At 40.4% G+C, this 22,604-nt stretch overlaps 1 protein-coding gene and 1 long non-coding RNA gene across 8 annotated transcripts in view; one reads left to right on the forward strand and one right to left on the reverse strand.

Moving 5' to 3' along the window:
• The window catches only part of NUDT4 (nudix hydrolase 4), a 31,089-nt gene extending 30,348 nt beyond the window's left edge, over positions 1-741 (reverse strand). For 2 of the 6 annotated variants that reach the window (XR_012658523.1, XM_075080652.1), the window contains exon 1: positions 280-687. Coding sequence is in view for 2 of the 6 variants with exons in the window: in XM_075080652.1 (XP_074936753.1) it covers positions 280-378 (99 nt within the window). In the remaining 4 variants the exon portion in view is untranslated. Of the gene's footprint in view, positions 1-279 lie in introns of all 6 variants that reach the window. The other 4 variants (XM_075080655.1, XM_075080654.1, XR_012658524.1 and 1 more) reach the window with 3 other exon arrangements.
• The window catches only part of LOC142051517 (uncharacterized), a 33,203-nt gene continuing 11,336 nt past the window's right edge, over positions 738-22,604 (forward strand). Inside the window, exons 1-5 of one of the 2 annotated variants that reach the window (XR_012658526.1) lie at positions 738-5,854; positions 7,176-7,373; positions 10,325-10,435; positions 17,743-17,817; positions 17,939-18,018. This is a non-coding gene — a long non-coding RNA (uncharacterized LOC142051517). Of the gene's footprint in view, positions 5,855-7,175; positions 7,374-10,324; positions 10,436-17,742; positions 17,818-17,938; positions 18,019-22,604 lie in introns of those variants that run through there. The other variant, XR_012658525.1, reaches the window with a different exon arrangement.

Consider the following 22,604-nt stretch of genomic DNA (forward strand, 5'->3'; position numbering starts at 1 on the left):
ACGGCGCGGCGCGGGAGGGGGGCGCCCGCCGCCGACCCCGCTCCCGGCGCGGGTTGCGGCCGGGAGCCCGCACGGCTCCACACCATCGACCCCCACCCCCCGGCTCGGGAAGAGCCCCGGCACAACTCCGCGTGTGCAGGCGGGTGTCCTCCGGGAGGGACCCGCGCCCCCCGGCAAGACAAAGGGACGCGGCACCGGCCGGCCCAGCGGGGACACAGCGGAGCGGCAGCCGGGCCCGGCGCCCCCCGCACCACGTGCGCGGCGGCTCGGCGGGCTCACCTCGTCCTCCCGCTCGCTGCGGAAGCAGAGGCACGCCGCCCGCTTCTTGTAGCCCTCCCGGTCGTACGTCCGCGTCTGGTTCGGCTTAAATTTCATCATAGAGGCGGTGACACGCCGGCTGCCCCCGGCCGCCGCCGCCGCCACGGCTCCGCTCTCCGAGCGCCGCCGCGCCCCCGGCCAGCCGCCGCGGGCCCCCCGCTCGAGAGTGGGGCGGGAGGAGGGCCGGTCCCAGCTGCCAAGCTCCTGTCACAGCAGTGCCGCACCGCTACCACCGCCCCAGGAGTCGCGCCACGCCATGGAGGCTCCCTCACCGCCCCGCTCGGCTCGGCTCAGGCTCGGCTCGTCCCTGAGCCGCCGCCCCGCGCCCGCCTGCCGGCCCCGAGCGCCGCGGCGGCCGCCCCTGCGCCCACTATTTAACTGTAACGCACATTCCTGCGCCCGCGCGCGCCGCGCCGCACCGCGCAGGCGCCGGGCGCGGCGGCGGCGGGAGGGGGGAGAGGCGGGCCGCGGCGGCGGGCGGGGCCCGGGGAGCGGGAGGGGAGGTAAAAAGCCGGTCGCGGCGCGGCTGCGGGCGTGCTTAGTCACCAGCGGGGCCCCGCCGGGGTGGGGGCTGCCCATGCGAGGAGCGGGCCCTGGTGCGAGGTGGGGCGGGGCTGCTCCCGTCCGCCCTCACAGTGCTGTGGGCTGACAGGAACCGGCCCGGACGGGCGGCTTGGGGCCCGCCCCGCAGTGTCCTACCGGCCGCGGTTGCCCCGCCGAGCCGGGGCCGGGAGTGGCGCGGCGTGGTAGGGCTGCACCACGGGCTTGTACCACCCGGTGGCCCCGTGGGGCGGGAACGGTCCCGTAAGGCCACGGCAGACGCCGCTCCGGCGCTGCTGGACCCTCGCCCCGCACGACTCCCTGAGCACGGGAGGGAGGCGGTGCGGTGCAGTGCATGCCGGCAGCCGCCCGGGCAGGGAGCCCGGCGTGGGTGGGCGGGGCGGGGCGGCTCTCCCTGCTGCGAGGCTCGGAGGATGCGCCTAGCCCAGTACCGTAGGAAGGGTGTAGCTTTAGCAACCTAAGCTAAACCGTTTTGGAAATAGCTTGCTTTTAGAAGGTACTGGTGCACGCAGGCTGGGAAAGCAGGCAGCCTGTGCTATGCTTTTTTGTTGTTGTTGCTTATATAACAACATTATTTAGGAACTAAACATGGACAAAAGGCCTTCCCAACGCTGCTCGTGGGCCAGGAAAAGGTCTACTATCCACATACCTTTATTATTGTCTGGTAGGGTGAAAAGCTGGTGTTTTCATTATCATCAAAAATCCTGCAAAGCAAAACAAGGAAATGTACTCTTTCAGTGCCCCTGGATTGCTGTCAGTTGCAAGTAGCTGTCAAAGCACTTAGTGCTTGTGCATGAAAGAATGCTCAGTCAGGTTGGCAGACAGAAGGTAGTGCGTGCTTATATACTTGTAGAAATCACCTGTCTGAACTATTTCCTGAACTTTTTCCTTCATCTGGACCTTTCTGATATTGAGTAGGCTTCCTTGTGCTTTTAGAGTGGACTAATGTTCTTTAAATCTATATCCTACTTGTCTCCTGTTGTTCCTGACACCTGGTTTTTTTCATCCTAAGATACTTTTTTTTTTTTTAATGACTTTGTCGTCCTGTAGCAAGTCAGACTTTTTATATGCTTTTTGCAGCATTCATTGAAAGGAGATTGGTTCATCATCGCTGGTTACTCTGATTCTTAGTGAAATTTGGACTTCTGTTCTTCAGAGTGTGAACTAAGTGCAATGAGTCAGTGCAATATCACGCTTGAAAACTATGGCAGCTAAAGGAGGGAAAGCACAATTGTATTGATTAATGTTATTTTGTTAAAGTTACAATAATCTGTAATGTCAAACACCCAAAGATTAAAAAGGTCCAAATTTAATTTGCTTTTATGCATTAATTACTTGTAGAAGCATATTTTTCTTGAGAAGGCCCCTGCTGCTTTTGCCACTTAGCAGATGGACTGGCAGATTTGATTTCTTCTTTTTTGCCTTGTTCAGTGCAGGTCCAGGTCTCATTTATTACTCCCTGTCACCAGTCAGGCCTCAGGCTACATACAACTTCAGTAGGTATTTAATGGATCCCTAGTCAGAATAAGTTATTTTTTGTGAGGGAAGGAGCAATACCCAATTAATGTCTGAAATTTTTAGTTCAAAGTTTAAAGGGTTGAGATCTGAAACCTTTGAGGATGCTGAGGAATAAATGCATATTTTAGATGCTTGTATTCTTAAACTTGTCCATGGTACAGAAAAGGGAGTGTGGGATGATGTAATGAAACTCAAGGGCTACAAATTAAGATTGCACAGTTGGTCATTGCACCAGCATTTCTTAGATATTTCATGTTTGATGTTCCCACCTTTGCTGTATTCCCTAAATTCCCTAAAAGTGTGTAGTTTTATAAGTACATCTTTACAAACAGCATAGATGTACAGTCGTAATGCATATAGCAAAAAAACTTCTTGGTCTTCTTTTTATAATAGACCAATATGCTAGAAGTCATTTTCCTTTGGGTTGTTCCTTGAGCTACTGTTTCAGGGTTTACATTTTAAGACAAACATGTTTTAAGTCTTCAGTATGGCTCTTTCTGAATTACTCTTTTTTTGTTTGTTTGGGAGGCTTCACCTCTCACGCAACTGGAGGAAGTTCAAAAGTAAGATTTATACTTAACGAGAGCAGTGTCCAAAGATCAGATGAGCTTAGGCCAGGTTTTCCACTCTTGTACAACTCACCCTTCCCACCCCCAAAAAACAAACAAAACATTTGACTGCCAAGTTGGAACGCAACACACAAATCCTATCTCTGTTGTGAAACTTGATGGTTTCTTCATCACGTATCACAGAGGTAAGAGGTGGAAGAGAGAGCTCTGTGAGATGGGCCAGTCAATACGCTGGCTGTAGTTATGTATTGTAGCCCACATATGCTCAAACACAGTGACTGCTCCAATGATTTGTAAATTCATTGGAGTGTGCTTTGTTTTTGTGAAAGCCCCAACTTCTGCCTATATGTAATTAGGCTTTTATCTTGCAAACTAGAAGAAACCCAACTTAGAATGCAGAAAATATGAAAAAATGACATATGAATCCTAAAAAGTGAAGTGGTAAGATGTTTTAGTTTTTGGACCTTAAGAGATTTTGTTTTGAGAGGTGCCTTTTTTTTTTTTAGAAAAGTTGAGATTCATTGTGCTAGGAATTAAATGCCTAAAATTACTTTTTATTTGTTTGGAAATGTGATTCTTAAATGGCCCTTGATTTTTGGAATCATCAAGAGGCTTGAATCTTCAAGGGTTTTGTATGTTTTTTTTAAGTATTCAATCTTGTAAGTTTTGTGTGTAGACAGACTACATAAGTCAGCAACAACTGTATGTGAAACAGTCAAATCATCAGTAAATAATTAACATTTACAAAGCTATCACATTCATATTCACAGTAGTTCTGCAATGATGCATTGCTTTGTATTTTGTTAATGCACTGTATGAGTACTGGGTATCAAATTATGATTGCATGGGATATATTACTGAAAGGAACTGCTACAGTGTAGTGCCAAAGGATTTGGCATTACAGCAATAGTAATTGTGACATATCTCATGATACCTTGAGTACAAGTGTGAACCAGAGCTGAGTAAACGATGCAGGGTACAAAGACGCTTCAAAGGAAGTTCAAGAACCTCTATGTTCAGACAAAAATAACTTTCCACCTAGCTGTAGTTACACTTTGAGTGAAGTGATGTCTGTTTAAATGCAAGGGAACAATTTCCTTTTCCTTCTGAAGAAAGAAACAGGTTTAAAAATTTATAGAGCAGTTAGATTTTTCCAGTTCCCTTGACCTACATTTATTGCCAAGATTAGAAACTGCACTGTTCAATAACTATGTTCTGGCAAGTTTTATATAACTTTCTTTTCAACTCTTAGTTTATTATGGTTAATAAAAATGAAATATTTGCTTTGGAGGTACTTTCAGTCTTCTAATTGACATTTGCTCTAAAGAGAAATAGGTACTTAGATTTTTTTTTTTCCTCACCTCTGCAAATAGCACGTCAAATTAATCACTTTATATTAGGGCAACCGCTGTCTTTAGTTATCATCATTCTATTGATGATGTAGATCATTTGTTCTGTCATGGTTAAAACATTCCTTCGATATTCAACCGTTAAACCAGCACAAAAGTCCAAAAGTTCAGAAGCGAGCAGTGTATTGAGAATGCATCCCTCTAGTGCTGCATTGTGTGGGCTTTTGCAACAGTAAATCCTCATTCATCTGCGTCGCAGCCTGGTGAAAGGCTGCCGGCAGCTCTAGGCCCTGTTGTCATTTCAGCTGAACTTACAGTAACTAGCAGTGAGCAAGGTTAAGCTGACAGCCAGACTGGTTAGCATCTTTCCCAAACATGAAAAAAAAGAAAAAAAAAAAATCTTAAACATATTTGAATATAAGAAAGTTTGGTATTATATGGAAAGGGTAAGTATTCTTCAGGTTGGTTCTTATTTAAGGTGATTTAATCCCCCAAGATATATTAGGAAGGAGCAGTGATTCTTCTGAGGTTTTATACTACTCTGTGGTTAGCTATGAGGAAGCAGATGAGAACAGTGCCAAGCTAACTTCCCTGCAAACTTAAAATGTCATCTTTCTAATGATTTAGCAGTTATGAAAACGCCAGCATTAGTCTTAAAATACTTCTAAGTGCCAGAAAATATGCAAAAAGCTTGCCAAATCATACACACACTCTCTTCTGGTAAACACTGAACGGACAGAACTTTAAAAAAAATGGAAAACTTATTTATTTCGAAATCATGCTTCTGCGTAAAGCAGCTTTTATGTAGTAAGTCCCACATTATCTTTTTTCCTTAGAGCCAGATCTTCACCTGAATCTGTTGTTAAAAGTACTTTAAAGACAATACATGCACATGTTCACTGTGATAAAGGTTGCATTCCCCATCCATGAGGCTCCCTTATTTTCATGTGAATCTAGAGCACCACTATAGCTGCCAGTATCTTTTGGTTTGTTATCATTGAACAACGTGTATGAACTGTATGCAATTGCACTATTACTGTCTGCCAATCCAGCTTTATAATCTGTCTTTTATGAAAAAGTATAGTTAGCATTGCTTTGATGCCTGGTAAGAGTGACCCTCCCAGTAAAGACAGGGTTCTGCATTAAATGCTTACAAATGGGGATAAATAATAGTCGTAAGTGAATGAAAAGGGGGAGGTCAATTAAATACAGCTATGTTTATTTGAATGTAGACATCTGAGCATGTTTGTTTTTACATATTAAGAGTACTGTATTTTTTGGTGTGCTTTTATGGGTTCAGTGAAGTATAATTGGTTTGGATTTGCTTAAAATTGAACTTCTTTTACCAAAATAGAAAAAGTAGTATTTTACAGAACTGTCTAGCATATTTTATTGGGCTTCTACCATAAAGCTAGATTGACGATACTCAACTTCGGTAAAAGTGCCTGAAGATTTTTTTTTAACTGATGCAAAAGTCTTTTATTTTTATGATAGAGACAACCTAAAACCCCAAGGATTTGGCCAGACTTCATGAAATAAGTAAGTATGAATAAAGATTATTGCTGTGTATTTCAGATTCTCTGTGAGATTGTGTAATCTTAAATTTGGGTTTAAATTCTTTAGCCTGAAGGGCTTTGTTAGTGGGATGTCCTGTTGTTTAGTTTTATGTTCATAAATATTCTTTCTGTGAACAATGCATTTCAAAATTGTATCCTTAGTTATGAATTCATTTCCATAATACTCTTGTTATTCAAGTTTTGAGTTGATTCTGGTGGTAGACTATTTCTGGTGTAAGTAGATGTAGTTTGCAGAGATTATATGAGTTACTAGGCTTGTTCAGTGATAAAATTATGCCTTCCAGTGATTGCAGTGAAAACCTGCTTTATCTGCAAATATTTAAAATTATAAGTGTGCTCCATGAAGATCATAGTAGTATGAGTAGACTCTTCATTGGTCCTCGTTCAGTTTCCTGAATAAAATAGGGTAAAATGTCTAGGCTTTGAGGAGTTGGGCTTCTAAGGAAAATAGGATGTCACTGGCTTAAAACTGAGAAAATACCTGAATTGTTTTGGAAGTCTACCTGTGGTTAAGATGTAATCCCTCCCATAGCAGCAGCAGCAAACCTGTAACAAATATCAACTGCTCCAGAGTCCTAGTTTAAGGTACACAGGAAATGGGACTGAACTGGGTTGCCAAGGGATTGGAATATGTTCTGTTTGGCTAAATCTACTGTGGAGTGTGTTTTCCAACAACGGGGTGAGGGAAGGAGTTGGTAGTGGGATTACCTCAAAACCTTTCTGGCAGAACCTCTCTCTTAGAAGCCAGGTTAATAATAAAATAATTAAGAGATGTGTCAAAAGTGGAAGGATGGACTGCCATTTAAGCAATCTTCTTTCCTAGTCTTATGGAAGTCTGCTTGGCTAGACTTGGCACTCAAGCCCCATAGAACACGTCATTTATTGTGTTTATCTTGATATGTTGGTGTAGCCAGGTTACTGACTATTTGAGCCCATCTATTTCTGATATGATACTATATAAATCCAATAGAAGAGCTTGTCTGATAATACACATGTCTTTTCACTGCATAGAAAAACATAGTAATTTCTGGCAGAAAAACATTGGAGGCTTAGCCAAGCTATGCTTTATGAGGAACTGTGCTAAAGAGGAGTGGAAGCTATTTTGTGTATCTGTGAGCTCAAGAAATACTTCAGATAATTACTAAAGGTAATTCCATGCGAGAAGTAAACAGTGATTAAATTTTCCTCTTATGTCTGGTTGAATTTCAAATTGAAAGCTTAGTAGTAGAGCATAGTGATTTCTTAAATATCTGAACAATGTTTTGAATTCTGTTATGTTGCAGGCTTTGACCAACTTACTGGAAAAAGTAATTACTACAAAGGTGTGGAGGCAGACAAAGCAATAAAGAACCCTGAATGTTCCTCTCTACTGTGTTCATCTGAAGGCTTCATTCCAAAATGTTGGCTTCTGACCCTGATGTGTTTAGCCACGCTTAAACTTTCTTATATGAAGCAACCTTTAAAAAAGATCAGATCTACAGGTCAGTATGGGTGGAATAGCCTCATAATAGGTACTCCACCAATTTTTAAACATCATTAGTCATTATCATCTTTATGACCCCTTGCAAGCACGTAAGATTGATTATGGGCTACTTGGAAACACCTAGACATGCAAGCTGATCGTTGCTCAGTTTTCAGACATCATCTACCTTCCCTAAATGCGTTACCAGCTTTGGGGCCAAATTACAGTGGGACCTGGTATTATCACTTTTATTTCAGTGCTTTTGTTTCAGACTGTGATTTAGCTCCTGTTACTAAATATATGCATCAGAGCTGTTTGCAATTTAACAGTTGAACCTCCTAGTGTTAAGAGGACCAGCAGAAGTTAGCACTTAAACTGTGCATGAGGGCTCTGCTGGGGTCAAAAGCACAGATGTGTGTCTGTTTTGTTTTTGCACGTAGAGAACAGTGCAAGCACAGTTTGTGGGCAATCAGAAGATTTGCATGTAAACTTGCGTGTTGATAGCAGTAGGAAATCACTATGGTGGCTCTGGATTTTAGCCTAGTCATTTCCATATGCTTGGGGTTCTGTTGCTCAGCTTCTGAGCAGGTGGAGTATGTGGGGATAGAGTCAAACAAAAATATGTTATTAGAGCTAGCTAGGACTCCTTAAAGTTCTTTTTTCGCTAGAAAAGAAAGTTATACTGAGGAATTGTATTTATTTTGACAAATGGTCCCTGGAAAACTTTCCAGGTCTGTGAGATAGAAATTGTACTTGAGAAAGATCTTCAGAACAGACAGATGGTTGGAGCATTGAGACCCAGTAAGCTCAAAATTAGTAACAGCCAAGAAGTTACCTTCTAGTTGTTTCTCTGACCAGTGCTCTGAGTGAGTGTTTTAGTTTATGGCACAATCCAGATTTACCATTCAAATATTTAAATGTATTTAAAATGCATGTTTTGATAAGTGTCTGTTGGCACCTGTCTGTTTATCTTTTTGTAAAGATTTGGGGTTTTTCTGCTCATACAACTCATCTGAGAGCAGTCCAGTATACATATGCAGGTAGTCTTGAGAATGCATTCAGTAGGGCTATAGTTTATCTTACTAGTGATTTAAAACATCTCTCCCATATTTTAGGAAGATAAATGTAAAATACAGTTATAGAGAATAAAATCAAGTTTTCCTCCTGGAGTTCCTCCCAGAGTTAGTAAATTGGGCATTAGTTACTACATTATCATAACTACTACTCATTCCCAATGGAAGCTATGTAAATGGTTACTGAATTATGTCCTGGGAGACAACCAATATGGGCATTTTCAAATCAAAGCCTGGGGATGTTTGATTCTGAAATGCAACTTCTTATCAAGTTGTGTGTTAACAGCGTCAGCTCTTTCAGTGTAATGAGGCTCTGGTTTTACTAGTCTCTTGATGACAACTGTTAAAGTACTGATGGGAGTGGTGTTTAGTTTAAGTATGCTGTAAATTAATACCTTTGCATTGTTAGTGCTTGTAAAGTTGAACCACAGTAAGAGTTAGTTTGTCCGTTGTTTTATTAAAGTTTGCTATTTCCTGAATTTGGGAACAAAACCAGCTCTTTCGGACTCCTCCATGGAAAAAAATGTTCTCTGCTGTGGTGATTAAGCCTTTCTCAGGAAGAAGAGGAAAATCTTGTTATCACTTTAGGATTTTTCTGGTCTGTCTGCTGCTAGTATCGATAGGGTCTTTTCAGCTTGTGGCTATGTCATTGTATTGTAATTGTCTCTCCAGTCATCTGAAGGCCGCTTTTTAAATTTTTGCTATATTACTTTATTTGTTGTCAATTAAATAATTAATGCCATAAATTCCAAATCTCCCCCATGCTTGTGCAAGCTTTATAACTTTACCTCACTGACCAAATTAGATACAACTGTTCGTGTAATCTCAGTTGACTTATATTATGACATTGTAGCTTTATATTTATAATGAGAGTTCCTAAAATATTGTTTTCAGCTTAATCTCAAGGCTTCCTTATTTGTGTGAGCGTGCATATGAATTTTAAGGGATGGTGCTAAGTCTACCTCATTCTTAACAGATCAAGCGGGAGTGTAGAGAACTTACAAAGTTTCAACAGTTATGCATATTATCAATACTAAAATTAGGTTTTAAAAGCTTCTTTTTCAATTTAGTGTTGATTTTAATATTGCTTTTAGTGGGATAAATGAATAACATTTCTAATCAAAGTTGAATCTTCTGGATAAGTGCTTAAGATTTTCACTGTGGGCAAAGGGTAGGTGAAAAAACCTAAAATTTCTTAGGATATATCTTGATCCTTAAGCTACGTTTGTGTAAATTAAATGCAAAAGTACAACTCTAGCACAAGAGTTTAGGGAACATCTTATTTCTTATTTTATTTTTTAACATTTCTCACGGGATGTAAAAGGCCAAAATTGTAAAAGGATGAAGCTTTTGATTCTTATATTTCCTGCGCCTTACTGTTACTATTTTTGGATTTTAGATAAAGCATCTTTTTATGTAAATAAGGAAGAAATGCTGACAATAGCAATGCATTACTGGAAACATAAAACATGTCACAATCTTTTTCCCTAATGGCAATTATGGACCTGATTTCTGTGGTTCATTGTTTGTCACACCTCCCTTCTGCCTGAATAATGAAGACTCATCCTAGGGAGAGACTAAAGATCCCATAGATTAAACATATCCTGTGGATTGCTAGTGTTAGCAGGAAACTTGTAAGAATGACCCACCAAGGGCAGTGCTTTACTACAGCTCTTGTCATTTTGAGTTTTAAAAGAAATGAAGATATTATGGTGTGAATTAAGTTTGGAATAGGGTTTAGAATTTGCTAGAGAATGAATCAAGTTTAGAGGTTTAGAAGGCATAGGCTTCACAATTTGTATCCTGATTATGGAAATTATGAAAGATCAGTTTTATTTGGAACTGCAGATTTGTTGCTATTCAAAGTGGTGACATGTCTTTTGAAATTATCTATTAGAGTCAAGATACTTGCCTTTGAATGTGGCTGGAACCAGATTTTGCAGTTGGATGCTTGGACTTCACAATTGGGTACTAGTTTTCTCCTGATAGTAGGACCAAAATTGTTGACGTAAGTGCAGATGATTTCTAGATATGCATCGCAAGTGGCACCAGAGTCCAGTAAAATAAATGAAAACTGAACATGTGAATTAAAATACTGTAGTATAAATTGTGAGCATGTGCTTTTTAGCCTTTACCCCATCTTCCTTTTCTGATTTTTCTCTGATTATCCCAATGATGTTTCCTTTTATCTTTTTTCCCTTGGGAATTATTATTGCCGTTATCAGTTTTGAGTCAAATTCATATCTGGGCTGCTGCCAGATGAACTTTCACAAAGGCCTGCTGAAGTCTTTTAGGACTTCATGTATGTGAAAGTGCCTTGAATAATCCTAGTTCTACAATTGGATTTATGCTTGGTAAGAGTGCTGTGAGTTTGATCTGTAGGTGTTGCCCAGTATTAGAGATTGTAAGGCCATTTCATTCTGGAACACTGCAAAATGGCATGCTAATTGTATTATGTGGACTCCAGTTGTATGCTCTCCTGGTTCAACAACAGTGGGGCTGTCCCATTTAACTATGAAGTAATGTCTGCCACTCATTTTGTCCTCAGCTGAACTCTGTGTACAGGCCTCTTATATACTAATGTCTAAAATACAAAGAATGAACATGTAGTACAAGTACTTTATGATACAAATTGAAAATTCATGCTGACACTACCCATCTTAAACAGTTTTTAAATATAGTGTGCATGCATTGTACAGAGACGTTAGCTTATTTTAAGGTAGGATTAGTTATTTTACCAATTTCCCTGCTACAGCTATTTTGATTCATGCAGAGAAACTGCTTCAGTAGATTAATTTCTAAAAGTACTGTAAAATTTGTGCCTGCGTTAGGGACCGTATGCTTCTGCAGATGAAACCGTACTATTGCTCTCTTGGCAGCTATTTGAAGTCGTCTTTTGTGTCTATAGCTATTGAGCATTTGCTACCTTAAGAGCTTCAACTTTATGTACAGTACGTTATCTCATTGTATTTCTGAGTGAATAGACTTAAAATACTAAAGGCAATTTCAAATGTAAAATGATAAAAATCTGTCCTTTTAGGTATTTTCTTTTTGAGTACTGCCGTATGAAATGTTTAGGAGAAATGTGAATGGAAAGATATGACTCAACAGCTGAAGTACAGCATAATTAGACAATAGAAGATCTTGATGTACATCAAGAAAATCCACTAAGCTGGGAGCAAAATCTGCATCATGGTCAGTAGTCTTCCCCTACTGTGCAGCCAGTGTGCTGCAAACCAAGTCTGTCCTGAACTTCCTTCCCTTGAAGAAACAAGCTGGATGGGAATCCAGCTACTAAAATATTATTTCATTGTAAGAACACTGTGGAGCGCCTGTTAAATCTGGATATAATATAAACTCAAAAGGGTGTTCTTTCATGTTTGTCTTTTCAGGTGAACCATTGGATGATTCTACTTCATAGACCACTCACTAATGCACACACCACTTTACCTTTTCTTTCTGCAGCCACAAGATAGCTTCTTAACACATTGAGCTTCCACATTTTTACTTGGTAACATTCACATCTAACAAAACTTTGAAACTCCAGCCTTGAGAGTAATATATTTGTGCTTTTAAAAGTTGAACAGTACTAGAGCAAGAAGAGGGTGTGATTGAGTGAATGTGGGGAAAAGAATGTGCTCAGGAACAGCATGTATAAAGCAATGTGTAGAGTCAGCCTGGGTGTGGAGGTGTATAGGTTGTTCCAGGGAATGTGTGAGTCTTCCTGAGTATGCAGAAGGGGCAATGGGTGCTTGTTAAGGGCAGAGACACAGTTGGATATTGTAGCATAGAAGTAACTAGCATTTGTGTGAATGTGTAAGAGCACAAAAAAAAAAAACCTCACAAAAAAAAAGCCCCAACAAAAAACTCGACTTAATTTGAGAAGGAGTAGTAGGTTTTTGGATTGTCCTACAGAGTGCTAACAAAGAGCAGGTCCTCACTGAGGTGCTAAGAACGAGAGAGAACTCTAGGTGGTAAAGAAAAGACTCATCCAAAGGCTGGAATCAAAGCAATGAAGGCAGTGGCTGCTGAGGTAGACAGCTAGTCCCCTAAAAGCTAAAATGAGGCGCAACAGCTGGACAGAAGAATAGTGGAGAACAGAGCAGACCTGTAGTAAGGTCTGCAAGCAGGGATGGACTCTTGGAGAGTTGTGCATTGGTTGTGGCATGATTCCTGTTGAAGTTCAGAACTTTATTTCTTAAAAGGAAGAAAAGATGCTACTTCATACAGGACATTAATATGTAAAAAGGTTGGGACTGGGAAAAAACATATAGAATGTACATCAAGTCACCTTGCTTTTAAAAAATTCTGTTTCTTGGTTTCCTTTCTTCCCTTCATGCCTGCTTCTTTCTATAGTGATCAGGTTATCCTGGCAGTAAGGAAGTTATATGAGGTGTTGCTAATAGAAGGATAATTATCCCTGTTTCACTGTGTGGAAGAGCTGGTCTGTTCAAAGATTACTTTACCTTTTATCATAGTTGATTTTACGCCAACAGGCAACAGTAACAAAAAAAACCAACCCCAAACCAGGAAGCTGCTAATAGATATATATTTTTAATGTTTCATTTGAATTTTATTTACATTTCATTTATTATAATGCTTCATTGCTCTTCCTCCAGTTCCAGACAGCTTCTGTGAATACCCTGAATGAGTGTTCATCTTTATGGCATGCATCAGGTACATGAATCTTTGAACACCTATAAAAATGCACAGCTTGGAAAAGATGTACATGTGCTTCTTTCCTTCACACAGGTTCCGAGTCTTCAAACATATTCAGCAACTCTCTTGAAATATGATATTATGTCTCAGTTACTCTGCTGTAGAAAAGCATACAGAATGGTACAGTGTCATCTGAGAGCCGCATCAATCCTATGCTAATAACTATAGTTTATCCCCAGGGTGGGTGGTTGGTGTTAATGCTGCCTGCTTCCCCTTTAGGAGATCTTTCAAGACATATGTTTTCAGTGGATGGTATAAAAATGTTGCAGAGCTTGGGAGGGAAAACTGGAGGTTGAATTCTAGATGGAAAAAGGCAGAAGGTATCAGATGGTTATTTTCTTCTGTGGCTCATTTTGATGAGCTGTATAGCTTAGTATGTCTGCCTTAATCCTTCCTATTAAAAATTTGAGCCAGGCTAATTGTTGATACTGTGTGCAGTCCAGAGATTGGAAGTAGGGTCTACTTTCTGCCTTCATCTCTTGTTATATGTATTGATGACCTTTATAATTTGATGACTGTGCTGTATTTATCCTTTATTGGTGCTGAATAAAATATTTATTTGATAGCGTAGTGCTAATATGTGCAGTAGTATTTTTGGTATGCATTTTTAAAGAGAATAGAAGACTTCTAAGTACAAAATTAAATGGATGTAGATAGAAATGTTGTGTAAACATAATTTGGATCTTGCTGCACCTAAGTGTTCAATATTTGGTAACACTTTTCCCCTCCCCACTTTCTACTGCAAAATAAATCAGTCCCATTCCTGTATTTTTCATTGTCATCATTGAAAACCTGGAGGATTAGGCCCGTGGTGGCTTTGTCACATTTTGGTACTGTTTTAGATTACTCTAATTGTTTGTGTTGATGTATTTTGGAAGAGCTTTTTCTTAGTAAAGGAAATGTGGGTAACTTAAAGTTCAAGTAAAATTAAGTTTTCCATTCTCAACATTCTTTCATCCATCTTTGATAATATGTCTTGCTACATGGATGTAGATGAAGAAACCTGAAATAACTGAAATAAAGTCTGAGAATTCAATGTAAAAATAAAAATGTTCTCTGTAATTAAAAAGAAAATTCCCATACGGGCAGACAGTTCTAGAACCTGTCACTTCATCGCTTCAGGGCTGCTTATAACCTCCTTTGAGGGATTTTTTTTTTTTTACGAGTGCTCATGGAAACAACAGGATCACTGGCTTATCTAGTAGCATTATTTCTATGACTTTAATGGTAAACTTGTGCAGAAATGAGCTACAAAATGGCTTAAGCAGATCACATAGTCTCACTTTAGCCATGATAGTGATTTTACTGCTAGGGAATATTTTCAGACAGTAAGGCAGGCCAAACTGGCCTGTGTAAATCCTAAACAATTATTTTGCAATGGTAAAGTAAAACTAACCATTTTTACTTTGTTTTGAAATAGTATACAAAAATTTAAACTGTCCTTTAAAATGTGTTCCCCGCCAGCTCTTCCAGAGGACAGAAATAGTTGCAAGCTAGTCCTCTCTTTTTTTTCTTCTCCTTTTTAAATTGTTGCTCAGCTGTTTTGTAGAACAAAATGGTGGTTGTTTGAGAACAGGTAGGCAGTGAGATCTAGGCTGATCTGAAAGTAAGGTGAAGTGGAACTATAGAAAGATTTGTCTGAAAACTAAAGTAACAAGAGTGAACATCAAGAAAAACAATGGAACAGAAAGGAAAAGTAGGTATGATGAAAGGGAAAGCCAAGTATGAATGTTTTAAAAAAAAAAAAAAAAGAACAAAGATGCTCTTATGGTGCATACTAGCTGCAGCTAGTAAAAATGGTATTGCATTCGCCCAGCTGAATTAAGATTTTGTTCTTTGCATCAGTGAAAGTATGTTTTCTGCTGCTGCCAGCTACCATTTTGGGAACCTTGTTGCATATGGTATTTGTGATATTTCCTCCTTAACAAGGAGCCAACGTGTTGTTCCTAGTGATGACTAAACAGGAGAACGCCTCTGAAAATGTGCTTAACTTCAATTTTTTTATGCTTTGGGGTTTTTGTTACATAAAAGTAATCCATAGAGTTGCAGTAAGAAAATATAAATCTTTTCAGAAGGGAAAAAAGTTCGTTCCACACATTGTATGTAAACAGGCTTAAAATCACATTGTCTTCAGGAAGAACACAAAGCATCCAATTACTTAGATGACACTTCTGTCACCTGGTAGATTAAACAACATTAACTCCCATTATTCACTGGTGAGAAAGGAATATTTGCTTACCTGCAAGCTGGACGTGTCAATGTGTCTAACAATATCTGTACTTTAGTACAACATTTCTAATAGATGGAGAAAATAAAGCAGGTGTTTTTTTCTATTGTTTTATCAGACAATTGTTGTTAGCTGTCCTGATGTGCTTACAGTGTACTAAATTGTTGTAAGCCAAGGGCAAGGCTTGTGGACCTAGGCATTCCTGTGTTCAGGAATTTTCATACTAAAAGCATCCCTTTCAAGGCACAACACTAAAGCTTACAATAAACTCCCACAGATAAAACCATGTAATTCAAGTGCAACTTCTAGAGTATCACGCTTCATATTTTTTTTCCATAATTAGCTTGTGTCTTCTGGGGTGGGGGAGGTTTGGTGTCACTTTTATCTTCTACTCATCAGATTTAGGCTATTCTAGATACAGACTTAAAGATGCCAAAATATAGCTTAAGCCTGAACAGTCCTTCCTTGGAGTAGAGGAATGGACCAGATGACATTTTAAGTCCCACTTTTTCAAGTCCTTGTCCTAGAAAGAAAGATTTTTTTTTTCTGATTCTACCCCCTTGGGAGCAGGGTAGTCTGACTGGTAGCTATGTCTCGTTTTTCAGAAAGGTAAATTGTCAGTCAGCTGTCACTGCTGAAGATCTGTGATGACAATGTGGCATGCAAAATAAGTGGTGTCTGTGGTGGTATGTCCATAAACTGTTTAAGAATTGAAAGTAATATAAGTAGTGATTATCATTTTGCACATCTCTCTGTTTCCGTAACAAGAAGAATTTCTACTCCGAATCAGAGTTTCTTAGGATAAAACCTGGTTTTGGAATGTATTTCTGCTAATATGCTGGAGAATAAGACTCAGCATGTGCTAGCATTCTTAATTTTCTTTGACATTCATGATTTCTAGCACAGTTGTTTTGTTTTGTTTTTTAAATGAATATCAGATCTCTGTAATGCCAGCAAGGATGTCCTGTTGCCAGGCAAAAAGGAAAAAAAAACCCAAACAAACCAGGAGGCAATAAATGGAATTGATTTTTTTTTTTTTAACTCTTTTTACTCTCAGAGTAACTTAAGTAGCATGCAGGGTTTCAGAACAAGATGTAGTTTGTGTTTCTGTTGCTAATAACTGCCATATGTCTTTTTTCTTTTTTCTTCAATCACCTCCTCTCATAAAGGGGGTCGAACACCTACAGAACATAACTCTAAAGAGAGTTACCTTAAATATATTCCATTGTGTTATTACAAACTGATGCAATCAATCTACTTGACAGCCAAGGGTAACTATACTCAGATACATTTTGTGTATAAAATAGCTGCTAAACATAACAGGAATGCAAAGCCTTAAAGCTAGTTTTCAAAGATATCTGAAGGAGAGAGAATAGGGATTTCCTTAATATTGGACTATGCTGTCAGAGTTTCTGAAAGAGTTATAATATATATAGTGGTAACCAGCCAGTGCTGCCACTTACTATTAAAAGCCATAGATAATGATACACCTTTTGATATATCTTTTTTTTGTGCTGGCCATGTGGTTATCTCCTTGCAAAATGAACGTGAATCATGCCTAGGACATGCATGTATTTTCCCCTCCTTTGTCCCGAAAAGGTATTGAGGCAGAAACAGGGTAGTACAAAAGCTTCTCCCTGCTGTTGGAGCAGCAAGGCAGTAAAGCTGAGACTGACAAATGCATTTAGGAGCCTGATTCCCATTGAAATCAATGGGATTTGGGTGCCTAAGGGCACTTGCAAATGTGGGTCTGACTTCTGGCTAGGCTACATAACAATGTTACTGGGAGGAACCACGGATGGGATGGGATCAACCAGCACGTTTTGTGTTCCACTTCCATTCTCATGTTGGTCCTACCCATTGTTTGAACAGTGGTAGTCAGCCCTCGGACCACCATCAGCGATGAGTTTGCCGACAGCTTGTTCTTTGTGACAGTGAAGTTGAGCTTTCCATTGACAGTAGCCCACAGCAAAGACTCCTTAGTTTCTGTGCGTTGTCTTTCCTTATTTTGATTCCTGCATCAGCCACAGATGTCTCAGTGCATGATATATGTTGTCTCTGACTTTTTAACTTTAAAAAGTTCTTTCTGCAACCCGTAGCAAGCATTTTGCGTTTGTATTTAAGAAAGGGAAAGATTACATACTTTGGAAAGCTGTTTGTTTCTTGGGTTGTTTTGTTTGTTTTATATTTGTGTGCAATTAAATCTAAATGTCTCACTCTCCCCTATTTAAGGAAAAAAAAAAGAAAATGTTTTAATCATGAATTTGTGTGGTAGCATGTTTTGTTGCTTTGTCATGAGATGCTTTTGTATTCTTTTTAACCGACTGTGGCAAAGGTAACTGACCATTTGTATCCACTGATTTTTCCAGACACAGCACAGTGATCTTGCTTGTAAAGAGGAATACGGTGTTGTTATAACAATGTTTATTCATCTTGTACTGGAGGTGGGTGATGTTGGTCTAATCATTGCATTAACTACTAGTGATATGGTTGGGGGTTTTGTGATGTAAAAACTCCTACCTTTTTTTTTTTTTTCTTTTTTTTTCTTTTTTTTTTTTCTCCCAGGGCTCCTGGGAACCACAGTTGTTGCAAAGGTGGGGTGACAACTCTAGGTCTTCTGCTCTGATATTTGTGTCCCATCTTCTGGATGCCTACAGTTCACATGCTCTGAAATTAAATTTAAAACATGCTCAAACAGTGTTTATATCTACTGTCACTACATTGTGCAAACATAGCCATCAATGTCTTCTGAGCTGCAATCTGCCTTGAAGAATTTCTTGTGATGCTGCCCACACAAGAGATTTTGCAGATGGAAGTTGTAGCACAAGATCCCAGCCTTTGCCTTCTATCCTGAGGTTGAAATTTAAGACAGAATTTGCTTATTGGCATATAAAAAACCCAAAATCGTTGCGAACAGCCTGGATATATATAAAACAAACTTGTATTATAACAGATGTGGATGTATGAAAGGTGATGCAGAGGGAGGAGCTCTTCCAATGGTGCCATTCTGCATGGGATGTGCACTCAGGCTTAGGTGATGGGAACGTGGCTGTGCTATTTTGTAGCCTCTTCCCTTTCCATCTGCAGTATGGCCTCTTGATTGATGCTTATAAAAGCATCACAGCTGAAACTGAGTAGACGATGAAAATCGCATAAATTCTGAATCATTTTTAAGTTTTAGCATTTTGTTAGCCTTGGTTCTCTCCTGGATGCTTGGATCACCAGAGTCTTTTTTTGAAAACAATTTCTCAGCGGGGCTGCATGTGTGTATAATATGTAATAGTTTACCTTAAATATATACCAGCACTGCAAAGTAAAATTACACGTTGCTATGATGTAATATATTGCTTTCAGAAAAAGGTCAAGACTGTTGTGTGTGTCAAAAGGGAAAATTTATCTTGGCAGACTAATAGAAGCTTCTCATGGCTTAACTGCTTTCCCTCAAATTTCAGTCTAGTTTGAGTTCATGAGAGCATTAGGTTTGGCAATCAAGATGTGGTACAGCGAACGTCTAGTATATCTTCATTTTGAAGGACCAGTCTTCAGCGTGTCTTGGAAGTTTGGCACAGCTTGCATGGAGATAAATTTAATTCCTGGTCTGCCTCTCTGCTCTGTCCTGTCATTTACCCCTTTGTAATGTCCTTCCAACTGTGATCCGTAGTTTCTAATAAAACCTAGCGTACTCACAAAAATTTAGTGTCTCAAATAGTTGAGAAGGCAAATTGCCAATTTTGGTGTCTTTGTGAGTTCAGAGCACTGATGACCACTGCCTGTGACTGTATCTACATTGCAGTTAAAGGTGTGACAGCAACATGTATAGATACTGCTTTGCAAATATTGATCTAGCTAGCCTAGGCAACAGCACTGCAGTTACAAGAGCATTGAATTTGGCTTCAGCTGTACAAACCTCGGCAGTATCCTGATGCTATGTGGTAACTGAAGCCTCTGCAGTGTTACTTTGCTTATAGCTAATGAGTTTTGGCATAAGTCAGCTTCAGTCCTACCTTTGGCTGCAACTTACAAGTAGCCTGAAACTCCTTCTGAAGAAATAGGAGATACTAATACTAATGGAAAGGATTAATTTGAAGAAACAAAACAGTCAAGATGGAAGAGGTGATGCTGTATCTTATGACTACTTGCTTGATCTTACAACTGCTTTCTTGACAGGGAAGCACTAATGTTGCAGCATCAGCAGCCAGACCACGTCTGTCTGGCTTTTGGTCTTAGCTTGACCAAGAAACTGTATTTATATGCAGTTCATATACACCATCCAACTATTTTCTTTGTCTTTTTCATGTCCAGACTAAACTAGTTTCAGCATGCTTTGTGTCAGCTATTATTGTCGTTATTGCACTTACTATTGTCATTAATGCCACATATATGAATCAGGTTCCAGGAGCTCATGAGATCTAGAAAAAATACACACACACCTGACTTCTGTTTGCTTCCCAAGGTTTTGACTCAGTGGAGGTTCACATTTTTAAACTTTTCTTTAGAAGCATGAACTCCATTGTCAATCCCTTTTAAAAAGGCCAATGCCCGCATGCTTCCAAGAACAATGTAAGAATCTGGGTTTGAATCCCCTCAGCTGAGCCCTGCAGAGGGATCTGGACAGACCGGAGAGCTGGGCAATCACCAATCGTATGAAGTTGAACAAGAGCAAGTGCCAGATTTTGCACCTGGGGCATGGCAACACTGGATATAGAGGCAGACTGGGAAGCAAGAGGCCGGAGAGCAGCTCTGCAGAGAGGGACCTGGGGGTTCTGGTTGGCAGCAAGTTGAACATGAGCCAACAGTTTGCCCTGGCAGCCAAGAGGGCAAACCGTGTCCTGGGGTGCACCAAGCACTGCATTGCAGGCAGTCGAGGGAGGGGATTGTCCCGCTCTGCTCTGTGCTGGTGCAGCCTCACCTCGAGTACTGTGTGCAGTTTTGGGTGCCACAGTACATTAAGGGTACAAAGCTCCTAGAGAGTGTCCAGAGGAGGGCCATGAAGTTGGTGAAGGGTTTAGAGGAGAAACCGTATGAGGAGCAGCTGAAGTCACTTGCTTTGTTCAGCCTGGAGGAGACTGAGGGGAGACCTCGTCATGGTCTACAGCTTCCTCACAAGGGGAGGAGGAGGGGCAGGTGCTGATCTTTTCTCTTTGGTGACCAATGACAGGACCCGAGGGAATGGCAGGAAGATGTGCTAGGGAAGGGTTAGGTTGGTTATTAGGACAAGGTTCTTCACCCAGAGGATGATGGAGCACTGGAACAGGCTCCCCAGGGAGGTAGTCACAGTGCCAAGCCTGATGATGATCAAAGAGCACTTGGACAACGCCCTCAGAGACATGGTGTGAATTTGGGGTTGTCCTATGTAGGGACAGACGTTGGACTTGATGATCCTTGTGGGTCCCTTCCAACTCAGGACATTCTATGATTCTGATTCCTCCCTGAGTATGCCAGCCTCTAGACAGCCATGTAAAAGGTGCGGATGGCACCTTCTGCTTTGGTAGTGCTTCTAAGTGAAAGTGTGTGTTATATTCAGTGTTTTAATCTGGTCGTGGCGTGGCATTTGTACTACAAGCCGGTCTAATGGATTGATCAGCAGCTAAAGTCCAGTCCTGATAGCTTGTGGTCAGTAGGCATGAGATGGGCCCTTGAAATGCTCAGCTAAACCAAGAGATCTTGGCATGTAAAGGAGTAGAACGTCTGGCACTTGGCTAACTTCACTGGTGAGAGTTAAAGCACCAATGACTTTTCAGGTGCCTGAGCTTTGAAAGCAGATTTATATTTATAAATACAAATGTTACTCAGAGCAGAGCCAGTTGGTGTGAGGTAACAAGTTACTGTGCCTCAGTCGGTCTGTATGCTCTGTGCTCTTAATATGTGGCAGGCACAAGTAATCTGAGTGAGCATACTCCATAGTGAGGGGAGCTGAGCTGCTGTGAGTTACACTGCATTTTTTTTGTTGACTTGCACAGCCAATTACTGTAGGTCAGCTGAGGTGTGCTACTTGATTAGCTTCCAGCAATTCATTTGAATCTTTGAGCCTTCAGACACCTGAAAATCTCTGTGGACGTGGCACTAATGATGTAGAAGCAACTTATCTGAAAGTTCTTTCATCTACTAGTTGATCAGGGAAGACACTTAAGCCTACATTTGTATGAGAGGGGAGCAGCTGGCAGGGCATTTTTCCACACTGCTTTGGAACTTGCACTTCCCCCAATACCAAAATAGTTCTGGGACATGCTGCAGTGGCCCACTTGTTTTTCTTAGCAGTAAGGGGTTGGGAGGATTCTGGTGGAAGATCGTAAATATATCTTTTCAGCTGTTGGGCTATGTTTATTATCAAGTAAAAGGGAGCTACTGCTTTAGTGTATCTTTATAACTGACACTCTAAAAATATAATCTCAAGCAAAGGGTGAGTGTCCCTTTCTTTAGAGAGACTGTATTAGTATGGAGTATCAATGAAAAATCATACACAAGAAAGGAGGCAAATCCATTTTGCTGAGAACTAGCAGAATGTGTAGCAGTGTACATATATCAAGATACTGAGGATAAGTTTTGCTAATGAATTGAGAGTAAGTTCTCAGTGAACTGATATTTACTCTAATTTTAGCTACGGTAAGTCTACTTAATATTGGATTGCCATTTGCATCCTTGCTATGAACATACATAATCACTCTAAGTAGCAAAATATTTGAGGGTGGAATTGTGGTTACAAAAGACAAACTGGGAATTATTTTTTCAGCTTCTTTTAGTTCTGTAGGCTTTAATACTTCCATACAAAAAATACCACCTCTGACCACTCTTCACATCGTATATTCACTCCAATAAATGGGTGATAGGAGGAATGATAGTGATAGGGGTTTGAAAATAGGCTTTCACTATTAGTGGCTGGAATGGCACGATGAATGTCAGGGCAGAAACAAAGTGTTACTGAAAAAAATGTAATTGCAAGTAGGAATAAAGAGCACAAAACTGCCAGTGGATTGCTCAGTATAAGAGAGTAATTTCTCCCACTTTGTTTTATAACTTTCTTACCTCACTCTTTCAAAACCTTGGAGAGGGTGGGTGGGCAAAAAAATGTAATATTACAAGGCTGTCCTAACTCTATATAGAAGATGATGAGTTTGTGTCTCATGAACAAATATATTCCAAGCTTCAAGATGCCATGGGATCATATTTCATTTACATCATAAGTTATAAGTGATCTCTGCATTAGCTTTTCCCTCCTTCCATCACCTTCTAC

This window comes from Phalacrocorax aristotelis, chromosome 1, assembly GCF_949628215.1.
Source record: "Phalacrocorax aristotelis chromosome 1, bGulAri2.1, whole genome shotgun sequence".
NCBI classification, from domain to species: domain Eukaryota; kingdom Metazoa; phylum Chordata; class Aves; order Suliformes; family Phalacrocoracidae; genus Phalacrocorax; species Phalacrocorax aristotelis.